The sequence below is a fragment of the Cyanistes caeruleus genome, chromosome 22, assembly GCF_971803275.1.
Source record: "Cyanistes caeruleus chromosome 22, bCyaCae1.hap1.1, whole genome shotgun sequence".
NCBI classification, from domain to species: Eukaryota; Metazoa; Chordata; class Aves; order Passeriformes; family Paridae; genus Cyanistes; species Cyanistes caeruleus.
The window spans coordinates 2,960,639-2,981,116 of record NC_141722.1 but is presented as its reverse complement, the minus strand read 5'-3'; the positions used below and the strand labels follow the sequence as shown (position 1 = coordinate 2,981,116).

Sequence of the window (20,478 nt, the reverse complement as noted above, 5' to 3'; positions counted from 1 at the left end):
AATAATTATTTGTAACAGCCAAAAACTGATTCTTAATTCACTCACCTTCATCTCACACTGCCTCTGGGCCAGTGTTAGCTATTATGAATATCCCTATAACTCATGCTCTGCCTGAAACCCAGTAGGAACTATGGGAAGCAGCAACATTAGTAACAGAACCATTTAAGGTAACAAAGCTTTAGAAGATTTATTAGCAATGGTTTGAGACTTTAAAACCATACTGAACAATCACCAGGGGCTGTCCATGACACAGGTGACCCTGATGCAGGTGCTCTGCCTGCGATACAATGGAGAAATATTTTAGGAGTTGACACAACTGTGGCTGAGAGATCATTTGGTTTCACAACTCACTCCAGCTGCATTATGGAGCACATGCTTTTGGAAGAATGAAATTAAAGACTTTTCCCCCTTGTCAAGAGCCTGACAGCAGCAGTGCAGCCCCCAGGGAGGCAGCCCTGCACTGCTGAGGAGCTCCGTGCCTGCCTGAGGGGAGCACAGTGAGGGCCAGAGCACCTCCAGAGACACAAACAAGCAGGGGAAAAAGAAAACATTGGCCTCTTCTCTCCCCAAAAAAGGCTATTTCAGAGGTATTTCTCTCAAGCATGTAGCTGGGCAAGCTTTCATCCTGAGGAACATCAGTATCTTTTCTTCCTTCAAAACCAGACTTTTGATCTGTCACATAATCCGTAACAGAAACGAGATTTTAGCCTTGTTTGATCACACTTTGGAGCCTATGCAGCTCCTTAAAGCAGATTACAGCCTGATAAAAACACTGCTTATCTTCAAGTTATCCATTGAATCACCATCTCTCTTCTTTAAAAAAAAAATACTTTAGCTACTGAAAAGTTACTTTTTTTCAGAAAAACAGAGTCCAAAGCCAGAGGCCTCATGTGTTTTTTGTGAAGGAAACACTCTGTCGATGTTACTGCTCACTGCTACAAATTATTCCTGATCACTGCTACAAATTATTCCTGTCATACCCAAAGGAAGAAAGGCCTGGATGAGACAAAAAAAATTCCACACTACTTCTCTCAACGACAAATGAACCCAACTTGCGAAGTGAACCCAAGCTGTTCTCTTTTCAGTTTCCTTAGAAGGAGAATTAATGAAAGATCTTGTGCTAATGAATTTGATTGAGCAAATTTCCCTACAAAACTGGCAGGCAACACATTAACTGCAGCCTGGGAGAAACACTCATAAACGTTCAACAAAAAAATGAAATTTCAGAAAATGAAAAAGAAACAAAAAAAACTAATCTCAGCTATTGTTGGCCATGCACTGGCAGCTGCTGGCTCTGAACTGTGTAGTTAAGGCAGCGATAACAGCTTGACTCTGATAAAAATCTGTGATGGTACCCAAGTTCACCAGGTTTTCCTTTTTGGGGGATTGCATTCCCACCCTGTTATCCTACTAAATTTCTTTCTCAACCTCACATGCACATGGAACATGACACAGAGTTCCAATGTATGAAAATAAATAAGCAATAACTGCCTTTTCCCTCCAGGACTCCTGAGCACCTATGCATGGTAGAAGGAAGATGCGGAGGATTTATTGCAGCTAAGAAAAGCTATGGCCAAGCCAGGCAGGAGCCATCAAACACAAACACTGGGGGCTACAACGTAGTTTGAATGCAGAACACAAAGCCAAAAATATCCAGGAGGGAGATGGGGAGCTGGAGGAAATGGCAGGCACATACACTCCAAAGGAGATTATGGACCTTGTGTCAGGGATCACTGGCAAACAGCGCAGCTCAAGGTCAGGGCGAGCAGTTCAGTGTGGACTTTGTGTCTGCCCAGGCCTGGGCAGCTCCTGGCCCACCCACACCTCACAACTTCAGTCTGCTCTGCCTCTCCTGGTGACCCAGTCTCACTTACATGAGAGGATTCCTCCTGCAACGTGCACATGTTACAGCAATGAAAGCCTCCATCGACTGATTGGGCAAAACAGCCCATTTTTAATTACCTGGGAAATGATCACCTCTTCTGACCTGTCAAGAGTTCATTACATACATGGCAGGAACCAGGTTACTTGTCAAATGATAAATATCTTAACTGTTCAACTATAAGACCCAAGATGCATTAAAAATTCAAAAGGATATTTATTTTACTGAATATAAAATATAATTGTGAGTTTTATCTAATAACTACGTGGTCTGTATCACTAGATCATAATACACCTCTCAAATAACGTCTTGTCTAGTCATTCCTAAGGTATTAAACTGTCACTTGACTTTTCTGGAAAATGTGTCCCTAAAGGACACACTCATTCACAGCTGTTAGAATTTAGAATTTCTTACTTGGTTATATTTTATTCTCAATGTGTAAGACAACAGTGTGCAACATAGCCCAAATTAAAATTTAAAAAAAATATTGATCTGTTTAGCTCACTAATTAATTCAAATTTCACAACCCACTGGAGGAGCTCCTCTCTAGTAAGTTTCTTAAATTGCTATTTAATTCAAATATTACCCTGTATTAACCCCAAATTTTTCACACACATCAAGTTAGTTCACAAAAATATTTCTCCTCCCATCCCTTTGTATCGTATAACTAGAACTATTTCTTTTTAAATTAATTACTTTTTAATCATGTTCATCATAATTTCTTTAATTTCCCCAAGCCCCTCAAGCCTAGGGTTAAGAAGATTCCCCATCCAAGGATATAGCTGAATTTACAAAAGCAGGGATATGAGCAGAAACCATTCTGGAATCCTCACTGCAGCTACTGCTACCAAATCTGCAGGAAAAAAAGTATATATTTCTTGTAAAAAGATTGCTGTGAATTGCAAGTATTAGCAGATGCTACTACAAACACTAAAATAACAGAGTAAATGCAGAGTAAACATAAATTCCAATGAAATCTGTGAAAAATAGAACTATGAAATTTCAAAATATCCAATGAACTACATTGCCATTTTACAGCTGAAACTTTAATCTAAGAATTCAAATCAACTAAATACTAAGAATTTGGTCTTTCTGTTTCATAAGACAGGAGCAGAACTCCATAAATAGATTATTCTTGGTTATTCTCAAATGTTTCATCAATATTGTGCTTGGAGTTGTTTTCTTGCTGGGCTGGTTTTTATTCAATAATTGTGAGCCTCGGTAAGGAGCTAAGTGTTTATAAAAAGGGGGAAAAGATTTACTGTTCCTAATTACAAAATCTTTAAAATCCATAACAGTTAAAACACAAAACCTACCAAAGAGCACAAAATCAAAACCCAGAAACTAAATTAGCTTACTGGTATTTTTACCTATAATTTCATGAATGCAAATCAAACTTCTATGCCATGAAAAATTACCTTAGAAATTATTCTGTCTGGCTTTTCTGATTTATCATATAACCAAATTCTTGCAGGTTGTTTTTCTAGCCTTTCAGGTAAATCATAAGCACACAAATTCCATGTGCTAAGATAATGCAGATTTAGGAAAAAACCATAATGCAGCCTTTAATTTACCAAGCGCTGCTTATATATGTGCTAAATATGCTTTTCATTATAAAATAAAACTCAGTGCTTGAATTTCAGTTTGTATTTGCTTTACCTATGAAACACTATTCAAAATAACTGTGCTGCACTACAGTCCCCCCTCCTCAATCTCCAATAAAAAACTTACACAATAACTGTTTTCAATATCTGACCTTGTTTCCAATGTGAGTTCCAGTCAACTGCACCACCTGTGAGATCAGGCCCTACATTTTACGTTTAAAATATTATAATGATGCTGCTTAAAATATTATCTTTCTTTGGTTCATTTGTAACCTCCAGAGAACATCAAAATGTACATATTCCCATGTAAGACGAATGGATACATTTGTGCTACAACTGTGAATATTTCCCTTTTATATCTACTCCCTGTAACTGAAGGCTTTATTGTGATTTTGGCCTAAAACGTTAGTCAAAATGTCAGTTATGTAAGGCCACGCGTGGAGGCACACGCACTCTAAAAAACCCTCCTGCTGAATTAGTCATGGAAAAAATAATGGATGTCTGGTCTGACATACATATTCACAGAGAGAATAATGCGTTTATACCACCCGAAACTCCGTCCCACCCTCCCTCCTCGGCCGAAGTCAGCCAGGAGCAGCCATTCCCACCGCCTGTGAAATTCCACAACCAACAAACCGGCCTAGAAACAACAAGAAATTAAAAACCGCAGAGAAATAACAGGACCGGGATTCTTCATTTGGCTCGACTGACATACCCCCAACCCCGGGCTCAGCCTCCCCTTCCCAAAGGATCCCGGCGGCTCCGGGCTCGGCTCCCCCTTCTCCACAGGGGGATCGCTGCGGCCCCGGGCTCCGCTCCCGCTGCCCAAGGAGAGATCGGGACGGCCGTGGGCTCAGCCTCCGCTTCCCGAGGAGGATCGGGGCGGCCCCGAGCTCAGCTCCCGCTTCCCGAGGAGGATCGGGGCGGCCCCGGGCTCCGCTCCCCTTCCTGAGGAGGATCGGGGCGGCCCCGGGCTCCGCTCCCTCTCCCGAGGAGGATCGGGGCGGTCCCGGGCTCCGCTCCCCTTCCTGAGGAGGATCGGGGCGGCCCCGGGCTCCGCTCCCTTTCCCGAGGAGGATCGGGGCGGCCCCGGGCTCCGCTCCCTTTCCCGAGGAGGATCGGGGCGGCCCCGAGCTCCGCTCCCTTTCCTGAGGAGGGATCGCGGCTGCCGCGGGCTCGGCCCCCGCCCCACTCGGGATGGCTGCGGCTGCCGCGGCCCCGCGTGTCCGGCCGGCGGAGCGGGACATTCCCCCTTCCCGCGCCGCTCCCGCCGCCTCTCCCAACTTTTCCAGCCACAACTTCCACGTTCCGCCCGCGGCGCCGCCGGCCGGGCCGGGCCCTTCCCTCCCTCCTCTCCCGGGTTGCGGAAGGTCACGGCGGCCGCAGGCGGGGCTGCCCCGCGCGCTGGCGGCGGCGGAGCCGGTCCGGTCCGTACCTCTGCGGGCCTTCGGGGAGTGCCGGCGGCTGCGGGCGCTCGCTCGCTCCTCCTCGATCGCGGCCGCTATCGCCGGGTCGTCCTCGCCATTGTACCACACCAACAGCTCCTCGCCCGCCGCGATTGGCTGCCGGGACACAACACAGGGAAAGCGGCCAATCAGAGCGCGCGTTGTTGGCGGGGCGGGGAGCGGCCGCGGCGGCGCCCACGGCGCTGCCCCCGCCGAGCCTCGAGGGCGCCGCCCCGCGCGCCCCCTGCCGGGCGGAGGGCGCAGCACCGAGCGGCCCGCCCCCGAACCGCGCCGGTCACACACAACAGCCCCAAAACAGCCCAAAATCACCCCAAAACCGCCCCAAAAACCTCCTCATGCACTGTAACACACACACAACAGCCCAAAACAGCCCAAAAACAGCCCAAAACCGCCCCAAAAACCTCCTCACGGACTGTAACACACACACAACAGCCCAAAACAGCCCAAAATCACCCCAAAACCGCCCCAAAAACCTCCTCACGGACTGTAACACACACACAACAGCCCAAAACAGCCCAAAATCACCCCAAAACAGCCCCAAAAACCTCCTCACCGACTGTAACACACAAACAACAGCCATACAACAGCCCCAAAACAGCCCAAAATCACCCCAAAACCGCCCCAAAAACCTCCTCATGCACTGTAACACACACACAACAGCCCCAAAACAGCCCAAAATCACCCCAAAACAGCCCCAAAAACCTCCTCACTGACTGTAACACACACACAACACCCCAAAACCACCCCAAAAACCTTCTCATGCACTGTAACACACACACAACAGCCCCAAAACAGCCCAAAACCACCCCAAAACCACCCCAAAAACCTCCTCACCGACTGTAACACACACACAACAACCCAAAAACACCCCAAAAACCTCCTCGTGAACTGTAACACACACACAACAGCCCAAAACCACCCCAAAACCAGCCCAAAACCAGCCCAAAAACCTCCTCGTGGACTGTAACACACACACAACAGCCCAAAACCACCCCAAAACCACCCCAAAACCACCCCAAAAACCTCCTCACCGACTGTAACACACACACAACTGCCCCCAAACAGCCCAAAAACCTCCTCACGGACTGTAACACACACACAACAGCCCAAAAACAGCCCAAAAACCTCCTCACCGACTGTAACACACACACAACAGCCCAAAAACAGCCCAAAAACCTCCTCACCGACTGTAACACACACACAACAGCCCAAAAACAGCCCAAAAACACTCCCAAAAACCTCCTTGTGGATTGTAACACACACACAACACCCCAAAAACACCCCAAAAAACATCTTCATGGACTTAAACACACACACAACAGCCCAAAACCGCCCCACAAACACCTCAAAAACACCCCAAAAACTTCCTCACAGACTGTAACACAGACACATACACACAGAACGGCCCAAAACCATCCCAAAACAACCCAAGAGCACCCTAAAAGCAACCCTAAAACCTCCTCCTGTAACAGGCACACACAAAAATACCCCCAAACTACCCCAAAATCTCCCCCAAAACCCTCCACATGTAACACACACACAACCCTCTAACCATAAAAAAATCATTAAAAAAAAATCCCCCCAAAATTCCCAATAAAACATAGAAAAACCCCACAAAAGTGACAAGAAAAGGCCAAACAAATACTGTAAAAAGACCAAAAGAAAAGATAATCCCTAAAAATGGCAAAAATAAAGAACAGAAAGAAGTCACAAAAAAAGAGACAAAATCAGAAAAAAAACCCCTAAAAATCACAAAAATCATGAAAAATCAAAAAAACAGAAGCAGGGACACATTCCACTATCCCAGGGTGCTCCAAGCCCTGTCCAACCTGGCCTTGGACACTTCCAGGGATGGAGCAGCCACAGCTTCTCTGGGAAAACTGTGCCAGGGCCTCCCCACCCTCACAGGGAAGAATTTCCTATCATCAAACCAAAATTTCCTCTCTTTCTATTTGTATCTATTGCTCTTTGGCCCATCATACAGTTCCTGACAACTGAGATATTATTAATATAGTTATAGTTAACATTAGTACAGTTAAATAGTTAATTATTAATATCATCCTTGTATTAATAATTAATAAACAGTTGTTATTATTATTATTTTTGGCATGAATCTTCCAGCTGTAATGTCCCAAATTGTGATTTGCCTCGAGTAGTGACACTGATTTAAATCACAGAGCTCACTTCTATGGATATTCTCTTCAGAGAACAGCCAGGTAGGGACAAACTTACCTTATACAAAGCATTAAATAACATTAATTAATTATATTAATAATAATAAGTTACTGCTCAGGCAGCCACTACAGCTGGGATCTAGAAGAAAATCTAAAGATCCAGGAAAAAATTGTTGCAGTGGGTTACTGGGAATACAGATAATTAAAACATGGTTAAAAAATCCACTTCATCACAAAAATCAAAGGTTTGCTTGCCATTCCAAATTGATTATTTCTATTCTTTTTAATCAAATTTTAAAATAAGAAAGTATCACTGACTAAATTAGGTAAATGGGCATCACTGCAAATGCTACTCACACTTCTAGCATTGCCAACAAAAGAAACTCTATTGATCAGTTCATTCCACATGCTCCTTAAAATATCAGACCATAACTAGTAAGTCCCCAAATTGGCAGACTAAAGATTTTAACTTACTTTTTAAATCTTCCACATTGTTTCTCCATTTCCTGAAGCATTTTACTCAAAACCAAGAAAAATTTAAATGCCTTATTTTTAATTCCCCTCTTTCAGAGCTTAATGAACTTGGGGCTGGTGGAAACCAGATCCTATTTTCAATCATTACAGAGCAAAGGGTGTCCTCAGACTGTTTTTTCCAGTCTGAAGCCAAAGGGGAATTTTGTATCAAGAAAAGTAGGATTTCTTTCTTCTACAGCCTGTTTTTTAGTGGGTCTCACAGCACACGATAAAGGTGATAATTATCATCATACCCCCAGACACTGGAACAACAAGAGGTGCAAGATCCCAACAATTAAGGGAAGAGTAAAGTTATAACATAAGCAAAGCCTATGGCTTGGCTTCCTTGAGTTCTGGAGGCCTGATAGGATAAATAGTGGCAAAGTTATTTGCATGGCCTTGGAGCTGGTGAGCAACAAGGAATGCAGCAGAGCTGTCTGATGCAAAAAACCCCTTATCATCTAAAAAATATACAAAGCCAGAGCAAATATCTGGATGAGGTTCCAGGCAATGCAAACACAGGGTGGTAACGAGCATGTAATTTGCTGGCTGCATGGCTGGAGCTAACCTTCAACTTGATGAATTTAGTTTTATTGTGACTGCTCTAGAATCTAAATTAAGCCCTCTAACCTTGTACTTCTGAAATGAGATGCAGCAGCAGCAGCTTCAAAACCAGACAATTAAAGCTGCTCCCTCAGTAGCAGTATGAGAGGACTACACGGAGCAAGTGCCACTTGTACCACCACTCATCCTCGTGACACCCTCTAGTAACAACTCCAAACCCCAACTCCTCCAAACTATTCCCTGCAGATCCTTGGTGTAGCTGTGTCAGGCTGGGACAGCCTGGCTAAAAAAGATAAGAATTTTGGGAAGGCTCATAAGGTTAATAATTCCCACAGACTTTTCTGTGCTTTTTGTTTTAACTGCAACATTTAACTATTCTTAATCCAACTATTTTCTGTTCAAAAGGTTTACAGTAGGTTTGAAATTTGTTATTTTCAAGAGTAATATCCTTACAAGTTATTAACCTGACCTAAGTAATCTAAGAGGTTCTAGCACAGATTGCCTAAAAATCAATTAATTGTGCATGTTCAAGCACTCTAATGTGTCTTGTACAGACTGAGATAGGCATTTGCCTGCCCAGCCTCATCACAGTAGCTATTTTTCACCACAGACACTGCATTTTACTGTGAAATTGTGCTTCTGCACCTGGGTGTGGCCTCATCTCACCAAACATAACCAAAGTGAACAGTCTGACACTTATTTGGGTGAATCTTTCACATTTATAAGCCAACGTTACATTGCTCTCTCCTACGTAACAGGTGTTATAAACCTGTTGGGCAAAAGAGTCTTCCACAAGCAAATTAATTTCATTTTAATCAGGGAGTTTCTTAGCCAAGCTTCTTCAGAAGATCTTTTAAGCTGAGTTTTCACTGTATTTTACTTTTTCTAGAATTCAGGTTTTGTCCTGTGTGCAGAATGACACTACACAGCAAGCTCCTCTCATGAGCAGAGGCAGGAAGAGCTGCAACAGCATCACGAGTTTAAACTGTTCCCCTGCAATATCATAGCTCTCACACAGGCATCCTGGGAAAGGCAGATGCAAAGCAGCTTACAAACACCCTCAGCCTTTTAGTAAAGATGAAGAGAAGATGGAAGAGAAAAACATTTGCTTGTGCACACTCACTAATTTTTTATTCTTTATTCATTGAGAGCAGGGAACAGGGAAGTTAAAGCTCTACAGTTCTGAGGTGGTTCCACACCAAGCAAATTTGGGCTTCATTATGTCAGCAACGAGGCTTGGAAGTCAGCCTGTTTAACTTACAAATTAAAAACATACAAAAAAGATTAAGGAAACCTTGGGAAAAATAAGACCCCAAGACTATACTTTCAGTTCTTCAAGGTAAAGCAGAACAAAATTCCACACAAGCCACCTGAATTCTCCTCTGGGGGTAAATAAAACTTGTGCTGTTTATTTGTCAGCAAGTGGAATTCCCCTAAATTTATGAATTATGATAAAGATCAGGAAAGAACCATGTGTTCATACCTGGGCTTGCAAATTTACAGCAGGTTTGAAATGGCAGTGTAGAGATCCTAACATTATATGCAAAGATAAGGACATTTAAGATGTTCTTTATTACATGTCTTCTTTTGTCTCAGCAGTAAGGTGTGACTGGGATAAAACTCATCAAGTAGCAAGAGACAACAGACAAAGGAACAAAAGGATATTCCAGTGCTGAGACAAAGTATCTGTTATTCTGTCAGCAGTGCTCAGCCTCTTTTAGCAGTACAATTATTTTCCAAAGTGCATTATCATCCATCAATTACCAAATTTTAAATATGTGAATGCGTGTCTCTGTCAGGACTGAAACTTGTGCAGAAAAGAGTCAATGAGAAATTTAAAATGTCAGAGTGACCCCAAAGCACACCTACATTAATAAGTTAGTGGGACTGTTGGCAAGCACAGAGCAAATCCAAGATAAAGCATCTAGAGAAATCAAGGCTGGCTACAGAGTCATGTTGGGAGCCTGTGAATAAACCCTGCAGAGAAGACAATAGTCTGGCTGGCCATAGTGAACCTCTGAATGCCATTACAAAGTTCATAAAATGTTTAGAAGGTTTCTTCGATCTAACTTGAGTGATTTAAAATATACATTTATCTACTTCTGTACTGCCCCATAAACTTCAAAACTGCATGGGAACAACTCACTCTTTTATTAAGCAAATACCAGTTACTTACAGATATTGTTGGCCTCACAAGGAAATGGAAGGAAGAGCAACAATGCAAAACCAAAACTACATTTACCCCAAACACCCAAAAATATTTTAAATAAAAACTAAGTCAAGCCACACACACTCACTGCTAGGAGGTCTTGATCAGGGATTCAAGAAATACTTTAGAGCCACAATATTCTTAACCTAACATGCTCCACCATTATAGTTAAACCATTTTTTTTCTTGATTTGGGAGATAAAATGCTCCAGGAATGACATCCTTTTCCCTGCCTCCCCCTCATCCCTATGAACAAAACTGAAATGGTATAAAACCATGAGAAATAGTTTCATAGAGCTACCCTTAAAAGTGTCTTGACAGCCAAACTTTGTCAAACGATGCACAGAGCATAAAAATAACTGATTACTGTAAAAATATCCTCAGCAGAAAGAGTCTTGGTATCTACAAAAATAGAAAAACATTTATTTCATATACTCTGTAGTTTTTCATTCTAGTTTCTATCAAATTTGGGGCTACAGCAAATCATTACCCAGCAAGATAGACTTAGTGTTTAAACATCCTGTAGTTTAACAGTAATGTCAACCATATTGGCAGATAAGAATTTTTACCAATGATGTGTAGCATTTGCAGTGTTTTAAATATGTTTCATAAAATGTTTCAAGCTCCGTTTAATATAAATAGTAAGAAAAAAGTTCTTTATCAAGCAGAATAAGAAGTATTAACAATAAAAGATAACAAAGTAGCAGCTGTTCAGCCAGTGATACCTTTAAACTCTTGTAGTAAATGGTCCTGTTGATCTCCAGAGGAAAGAGGTTCTGCTCCTTCCCTGAGCGGGCCCAGTTTATGTAGCGCAGCCAGTTGCCCTTCTCTGGGTCGGTGGCATCCACACACATCCAGCCCAGGTTGGGGTAATACACCTGAGAGAGACAGCAGAGGCTCACAGCACCACTGCAGCACTGCAGCACTGCATTGCACAGCCACACACAGCACCACTGCAGCACCACAGCCACACACAGCACCACTGCAGCACTGCAGCACTGCATTGCACGGCCACACACAGCACCACTGCAGCACTGCAGCACTGCGTTCCACAGCCACACACAGCACCACTGCAGCACTGCAGCACTGCGTTCCACAGCCACACACAGCACCACTGCAGCACTGCATTGCACAGCCACACACAGCAGCACTGCAGCACTGCATTCCACAGCCACACACAGCACCACTGCAGCACTGCATTCCACAGCCACACACAGCACCACTGCAGCACTGCAGCACTGCATTCCACAGCCACACACAGCACCACTGCAGCACTGCATTGCACAGCCACACACAGCACCACTGCAGCACTGCATTGCACAGCCACACACAGCACCACTGCAGCACTGCATTGCACAGCCACACACGGCACCACTGCAGCACTGCATTGCACAGCCACACACAGCACCACTGCAGCACTGCATTGCACAGCCACACACTGCAGCACTGCAGCACTGCAGCACTGCGTTCCACAGCCACACACAGCACCACTGCAGCACTGCACTCCACAGCCACACACAGCACCACTGCAGCACTGCAGCACTGCATTCCACAGCCACACACAGCACCACTGCAGCACTGCACTCCATAGCCACACACAGCACCAGTGCAGCATTGCACTCCACAGCCACACACTGCACCACTGCAGCACTGCATTGCACAGCCACACACAGCACCACTGCACTGCATGGCCACACACAGCACCACTGCAGCACTGCACTGCATGGCCACACACAGCACCACTGCAGCACTGCAGCACCGCATTCCACAGCCACACACAGCAGCACTGCAGCACTGCATCACTGCGTTCCACAGCCACACACAGCAGCACTGCAGCGCTGCATTGCACAGCCACACACAGCACCACTGCAGCACTGCACTGCATGGCCACACACAGCACCACTGCAGCACTGCATTGCACAGCCACACACGGCACCACTGCAAGCCTGCAACACTGCAGTGCACACAACACACACCACCACTGCAACACTGCATTCCACAGCCACACACAGCACCCAGCACCACCAGGGCTGTGCTGGTGCTGCTCTCCTGCAACCTTTTAGAGAAACTGCTAGACTTGGAACAAAACCCACCCGTGGCCTGCAATCCCATCTCTGAAGGCTCTGGGCTCAGAAGCCAAAAGCCTTAAAACATTTTACACTTTTTTTTTCAGTTTGGCAAACCTGAAATGATACTCTAGATTCTGCAATTCATAAATTGACTGATTTTAAGATATGAAGGCCACAGAGCTTTACTTGCACCATCTGATGAATTGGGAAAAGTAACTATATAGAAGCTAGAAGCATTTGCTTTATTTGGAAAGATATAGGAAAGCATGCTTTATATTTAATCTTTTTCTAGGGTACAAAAGAACATTTTAACTTTTCAGAAATCTTGTGATCACTTTAAAAAATTGACCATGTCAATAAAATTCTGCATGTTCCAAGATGCTGTGTAAATTCTTTGGTTTCTGTTCCTGGAGAAAAGGCTCACACCTACTCTTGGTTTACATTTCCAGACAACTTGCAATAAAACAAGAAGGGGACTGACATCTTCACTATTTTCTGATGACAGGTGACTCTGCTTCTCTTTCAAGATATTATGCTTCTCCCTCTCTCTTATCATCCATCTTAGATGCCTATAAGAAGAGCTATCAGTGGGCATTTCTCCTTTTCTGTTTTTCTAGAAGAGTAGCTTTTTATTTTCTGATACTTTACAAATAATTCCAAGGCTTTTCAAACTGTTCTCCACTTTCAATCTTACATACACTTCTATAACAGCTTAGAAAAACACCTACTTAATAAATTCAATTTTTTGGGGGGGATGATAACACTGTTGATTTAATGAAATAGAATTTTATCAATAAAATTCAAGTTTTAACAAATATCCAACCATCTTAGTTTCTTTCCAAGTAAACAGAAAATATCTCCCTTAAACTATTTCAGCATGGATTTCATCAGCTGACTTTTGAAAGAATGTTCACCAGCACACCCAGCCCTTGCAATATGAAAGCATAAACAGCATCCCAGGTGACACTGCAAAAGCAATTCTTTTGGTTAAAAGGGAAGAGAAGAGCCAAATAATGCTGTGGGAGAGTCTAAATGTAATTACTGATTAGTTTAATATATATAACCCTACTATGTTTTTATATTACTTTATTATGGGTTTTCCACCAAACCAAAATACTTTATTGCTTTTCTCATTTACAGACTATTACAGTCTAATTTACAGAATATTGTTTAAAGGACTTGTGCACTGTGAGAAAGAAAATAGCTCCAACTCCTCTCCATAACATTGTGACTTCAAGTGATTCCTGTACCCACAATAAAACCCACTCAGCACAGCTGTGCCAGTCATTCCAAACCAGCATTTCCCTCCCTTTTCAGACACTTGCTCTCATTTTCCCAACTGTGGCTTTTCACCAGTAGAAAAGGAAAATATGTTCTCTCCTCAGACAGCAGAGGCATATACTGAGACACACAACTCATCTTTTTTACAATGAGCCTCTGGTATGATAGCTCAAAATCATTAAAATTGACTGGAGATGCCAGTTTTAGAAGCCTTATTTTTTATTCAGATTAATTTGACTAAAGATGCGAATGGAAAAGGTTCTTCCCCAAGTTGAGTGTCCACATACTGAACTGCTCCTACACACCACCATCCTTCTACAAACCACATTTTTTAACAGTTGAGATTCTGGACTGGTTTCAAGGATCAGCATATGGGACCAACTGCTGCAGTCTCATTTTAGCTGCTTTTTAACTAACTCTAAAATCACTATTAAAGCAACACACAATTACTCTGGAATCTAATAAGGGTTCCCATTTTTCACCTGCATTGCAAACCAGGAAACTCTGAAACAGCTGGCTTGCAACTATCATTTCTCAACACAAGCTGAAAAAATATCCACATGAACACTCAGCATCCAGCACTGAGAAACACAACTGTAAGGTCAATAATTTACTTGACAGATTCAATCTCACCAAATGTTCCTGTAACAGATCAAAACTGAGATACCTTATGCAGTGGAGTTTGTGATAGCATGAGCTTAGTGCAATGAACATTATACTTGAAAACTATATTGCTTTTCTAAAGGGTAATTTGCATTTATGGGAATGTCCTAGATCAATTCCTCTGATAGAGGTTAACTCAAAGCTCAGTACATGTTTTCAGTGTTTTAGGCAGGCAAACAAGGGGACAGAAGGATGGAAGACCATTATCAGGGTCTTCAGCCTAAAAATCCATGTTCCAGAACATTCTATGCCACAGTTCCTTCACCCCTCATCTCCTTGACTATTCACTTCACTAAAACCATGTCCTGTGTTTGTCTTCAGAAAGACTGATGAAGTCTTTGGAATTGGTTATAAACTGCCTTAAAAGACACTGTAGATGGGATTTAGCCCCAGATTATGACATCTACAATTTGAAATCTGCATAATATCCAAGGTCTCCTGACTACCAGTGGAGCTGTTCAAGTGCCCAGACAACATGTGCTTCAAGACAAGCCCAGCACAAGAAATATTGGAGCACTTGAGAAATCTTATAAAAACTCCAAAAGCTGGTTTTCAAAGAGCTAAATGAGGAGGAGTGATGTGACTTCCTTATTATTAATTATTATATCCATATCCTCCTAATTTCCCTAATTTCATAAGCAGTTGACAGCACTGAGTTACACTCAGGCTTCAAGTCAACAAAGCAAAGATCAGCAACAAACTCTTAAGGACAGCTGTGATCCACAAAGCAATCTCAAACAATGCCAATGGTTTATAAAGCTTTGTAATTCAGAATTAGTTGTTCATCCAAGAGTCTATAAATAACCATAAGTAATGGCAGTAATAGATGGCAATTACCTTTCATCAAGTTTATTTACAAAATACCTGGAAAAAGTAAAGGCTAAATACAAAATATTGACCTGATGACAGGCACATTTTTCCATTTACAAGCTGTTTCTTACCTCCCACATGTACACATTGCTCTTAACTTGAGATCTTTTTTTCTTATCACCAACAAATGGTCCAAACTTCTTGCCTTTCAAAATTGACTTTGTTGCCCAGACACCTGAGGAGACAAGTATCAGGAGTTAAAACTAATCTAAGTTACTCCAAGCAAATCTTCTACTCAAAATTCATATTTCTTAAGATCATTACATGTCTCTGTTTTGGATTGTGAAGCTGTCCACTCTTCCCAAGAGGAATTATTTCAGACAAATACACCAGACATCATCTGTGTCCTCCTGCTCTGTGGCTTTCACAGAAACTCCAATTTATGTGAGTTACTGCAAAAATCTTCATTCTCCTTTCACAGTTGTAGCACTCACCAAGCCGAGTCTTGTCAACAGCAGATGGGAAGAGCCTCACGTCCTCAGGAAGGCCCCTAAGCACGTGCTCAGGAACATCATCCAAGGTCTCCACAGCAACAGGGGCGTCAGTTGTGCTCTACAAGTCAAAAAGCCAACCACCATTAACAGGCAAAACTGACTACAAAACAGGTGATCAACCCACATGAACTTCAAAACCTTCTGACTTGCAATTAAAGTAAAATTTCCAAACTCACCACACTGAGGATTATTTTATGTGATAATTATATGTGATAATTTCACATATATTAGCAATTATTTGTTTCCCTTTTTCGAAGAATGACTTCCAGGCATACTCAACCTAATCAGTCCACCAAAAACAATCTAAAATAGTTTCTCCTCTTGCCTTATGTGGCAAAATGCCCCTTGTGAGAAAGACTAAAAAGCACCTTCACTATAAAACCAAACTCAAAGTTCCAAGAAGTGCATACAGTTAAAAAATCTGAAGTTACTTGCTCTGCTGATTGAAGTGAGTGTGTTGCAATAAATGAACCAGTGCAGACAGGAGAATCTGCACTTGGGACACACCACCCACTGCCACAGCTAGCAGGATGCTCAGCCTGGAACGGGGTAAGACAATGCCCTATTTGCAAAGCTGTCATGGGGAATGGAGAGGGGTGGGGTCACGCTGCTTCTGGTACTAAATAATGCTAAAACCAGGCAGACTCATCAATCCCCAAGTTAAACATCCTGAGGATGAGGAGAAGATGTGGCAGGGCTGACAAAACACCCGATGAAGGAACAGAGAAGTGATAACCTGCCAAAAGCTGCTGAGCTGGCACAGCTGCCTGGGGATACCTGACTGACAGTCCAGCACTCCATCCTGGAAAAGCCAAGGCCCACTTTTGAACAGCTCTTCTGACACACCTCTTCTGACACACCTCTTCTGACACACCCATCCTGACACACCCATCCTGACACGCCCCTCCTGACACGCCCCTTCTTGAGTGAGTGCACATTCCTCCCTGGAGCGAGGACGCCCCTCAAGGGCATCTTTCAAGGCCACCCCCTGCCATGGCAGGGACACCTCCCACTGTCCCAGGCTGCTCCAAGCCCTGTCCAGCCTGGCCTTGGACACTTCCAGGGATCCAGGGGCAGCCCCAGCTGCTCTGGGCACCACTGCCAGGGCCTGCCCACCCTCACAGCCAATGTAAACCTGCTCTCTGCCAGCGTGGAGCCATTCCCCTTTGTCCTGTCACTACAGTTCTTGGTGATGAAAGTATGTGCATGTCAAGTTTACTGCTCTGCAACAAAGAGATTAAACTAAAAGCAGCTTTTAAAGAGAATAAAAGGGTTTTAATAGTAATTATTTCAGTATCATAAATGTTACTCACATTTCCTGCATCAAGTAACAACTCAGAACTTTAGCCAACAGCTTATAATTAATACAAGAAGATATTTTTATATTAAAGTTTGATAGGCAATACAAAGCTAATAAATTATTTACTGTCTGGTAAGTGATTAGTTCCATTCTATGGAGCCTCCAAGGTTCAATATTATTCTTATAATATTATCCATATTATTACTACTTGCACTTGTCATAAAACAACCTGCTCCCTATTACACACTTAAAATTAACAAAACACTATTTCTGATAGAAATTACCAGAATTTCAAAGTTATGAGAATGCAAAGTTTCCTATAAAATCTACCCACATTCTGAAAGAACTGTGCTTGGTGAAAACTAAGCCTTTATTGAACCACATGCCCTAAAATAACTCCCTGCTTTTTGATATGGAACTCTAACCATTCTGGTCAGGAACAAACACTGCTGGTAATGGCAGGAACAACTCTAATATTAAGGATGTTATACTTGACCTCTGAACCCCTTCTTAGGGACAGGTTAAACTGAGATATTTTTCCAAATAAACTTTATTTTTTTGTAAATTACTCTAGCTTTTACCCATAACCATAAAGCAGAGGGAGTAGTTTTCACATACTGAATAATAAACTACTGAGTAATACTCCGAGTACTTTCCAGCGAGTACTTTTGAAATACGCTAAAAGGTTACTGGAAATGTATTTTAAAATGCATCTCAATATACTATCAAATTTCATTTTTTTCTCTCTAAAGCAAAACAAATAAAGCTTCTCAGTCTTTGCTCCTCAGCACCCAGTCTTTGTCAGACCATCAATCACTATATCTGAAAACCCAATTTGCTGAGTGGAGTTAAAAGAACAAGTCTTCTGCCAGTTTTAATTGCAACAATGAGGAGAAGTGTAAAACTGTTGTTAGAGCAAGGTTACTCTAGTGCTGCCTTCATAAGCCTTAACAGCTGCACAGAGCTCCCAGAGAGCTATTTGTAGGGGAGAAAGACCCTCAAATTGGAAACCATGGGAGGGAGAGAATGCCAAAAATCCCTTCCCATCCAAGAGTGTAGACACCAAGGATAAAAACTTATTCATTAGGTAGAATAGCTGAAGTCTATTCAAAGCAGAGCAGAGCTTTATTTTGCTCTTCCAACAACCCAAAAGAAAAAATACTGATGAAAGCAGCCTGATTTTCAGACATCTGTTTGCCTTGGACTGATAGGCAAGAAGCCATGTCTCAGCTGAAAAAGAAACATGCTCTTCTCAGCATATCAAAGAAACCTAAACATCTTCCCAGAACATTACTCCAGGATTTCATCAGGTGAGAAACAAGTCTATTTTTCCCAGAGGTTTCTAACAAATTATATACAGAAATAGAAGAAGGTGGCTGACAACTCTCAGAATGGTGCACTTCCAGTTCCAAGCTAAAAGCAGGATGCCTTTTTTTTTGGCTGGATTTCATTTGGGGGTTTGGTTTCTTTGGAGAGCGTTGGTTTTGGTTTGGGGTTTTGATGAGCAGTTAAAAATCTTAAACCTCAACCCTGCAAATAAATTTTAACCTATCAAAGCAGACTCAACTGATTCAGACAGAATTGTACAGCAGTGTAATATATCTTTGATTTTCCTGGTATATTCTTTAATAGTCACACCTCTTAACTGTAAATATCCCCAAACTGCCCTACCATTTAAGTGTATTTTATGGAGTAGTGTACGTCAGAATTTTATTATGCATCTACCTACATAAATCAGAGATTTGCAGGACATTCAGAGAGCACAACACTCAGACTCATCTAACACCTGTCATATTAATGGATTTCACAAGTATTAAAAAACTGGATATGGCCTTTATAGAACAATATATTTCACACCTCAAATGAATGGTAATAAGCAATCAAATTCAAAACAGTAAAATAAACAATTTAGTTCAGTCAAATCAGTGCAATCTCTGTTTATTTGCAATTTAGATGTAGCTACTTGAAACTTTTTCCAGATCACAACTTGTCCCCAAGCAATGTCTGTCTACCATAAAGAAATAATGTATTTCAATCACTTTTCTACAAAGACTTAACAATCACATTTAAATTTATTTTTCATTTACAAAATTTGCCTCTTGATAAGGGGAGAGCACTTGTGCATGTCCTACAGCCAACTTCTGCATTTATCTGAATCCTTAACACAGTATTTTTCACTCCTTCCAAGGCTGCAATTTTGAATACAAAAACACCTGAAGCTTATTTCACTTTTAAGCTTTTTCCTCCGAAGTTCATCAGAAAATTACATTCTAGCATTTAAATCAGCTAGTATGAAGTGACTTTAGAACAATGCCAAAGGATCATTTGAGAGCTGAAGTGGTGCCTTAACTGAAAAAATCTTTTCCTGCTTGCATCAAATCCAGAGTCCCTACACCCTGACAGTACCTTTTAACACATTAAGCAACTTTTCACACCACTTTCAGTATAATTGTACTCCTGAATCAACCACAGATTAGCCTATAATGTTACAAACAGTATTTAAGAAGAATCCAAAAGGCACCTGCAACAAGATATTTACAGGTGATAAAAGATTAGAGTGAAAAGGAAAGAAACCATCCCGAACAGTGCAATGAATGACAGACTGCCAGTTAGTGTCATGTGAGGGTGGAAACAGGATTAGGATAAATGAGAAGATAAAGGAAAGGATGTCACTGAAGAGGGAGGAGGGAGGGAGATGGCAGAGAAGTTAAGAGGTAGCTGAGGAAGGGTAGTTGTGCTAGCTAGCACAGGAAAGCAGACAGGTCTCTCCTTGCCCAGGCACCTACCTGGCTATCCCTCTTTGCCACAATTTAACACAAATAGTGTGCTTGAAAATTAAAGATAAATTGGAGATATTTGAAATAATCTCTGAAAAGTTCAGAAGGAATTGGGGGAGGAAGTTTCAGTACAAATGCAGGTGTCCTTTGTTCCTGTATTCCTCAGCAATTTTTTAAGTAACTGCCCATGCCGTTTTCCCAGTAGAACCCAAATTCCTCCTACTCTGTCTTACTGCAGTCTGAGATAATGCTACCAATCAAACCTCATGTTTGCTTGGGGTTCTTAAAATAAATTATTAAGCTATTCTGATGAACTAATTTACATATTAGAGGAAGATCTCCTTTTAAAAGAGGACACATACTGCCTATCTTAAGACAGCAATCTTCCACAAAACCCAAAAACATGAACTCCAACAACAAATGGGTTTTTTTAAAATCCTTCTTCTCTTTACAACAAGAAGGCCATATCAAAGAATTTGAGAAAAGGTTTTCCTTCACTACTTCAGGATTTCTGTGGGATAAACCACAAAACTAACAGACTTTTCATATAAAGCAAATCAACACCAGCCCAGTTAGTTTCATGGTCACTGAAGTCACACCAAAAGCAGAGACA

The 20,478-nt window shown here is 42.2% G+C and overlaps 1 protein-coding gene across 3 annotated transcripts in view; it reads right to left on the bottom strand.

The window, feature by feature from the left end:
* Nucleotides 1-20,478, bottom strand: part of PRDM2 (PR/SET domain 2) — a 63,982-nt gene that overhangs the window by 34,180 nt on the left and 9,324 nt on the right. For all 3 annotated transcript variants that reach the window (XM_086860914.1, XM_086860915.1, XM_086860916.1), the window contains exons 3-6: nucleotides 15,729-15,846; nucleotides 15,366-15,469; nucleotides 11,137-11,289; nucleotides 4,922-5,048 (exon numbers count right to left, since the gene is read on the bottom strand). In XM_086860914.1, the coding sequence (XP_086717040.1) occupies nucleotides 4,922-5,048; nucleotides 11,137-11,289; nucleotides 15,366-15,469; nucleotides 15,729-15,846 (502 nt within the window). The remainder of the gene's footprint in view (nucleotides 1-4,921; nucleotides 5,049-11,136; nucleotides 11,290-15,365; nucleotides 15,470-15,728; nucleotides 15,847-20,478) is intronic.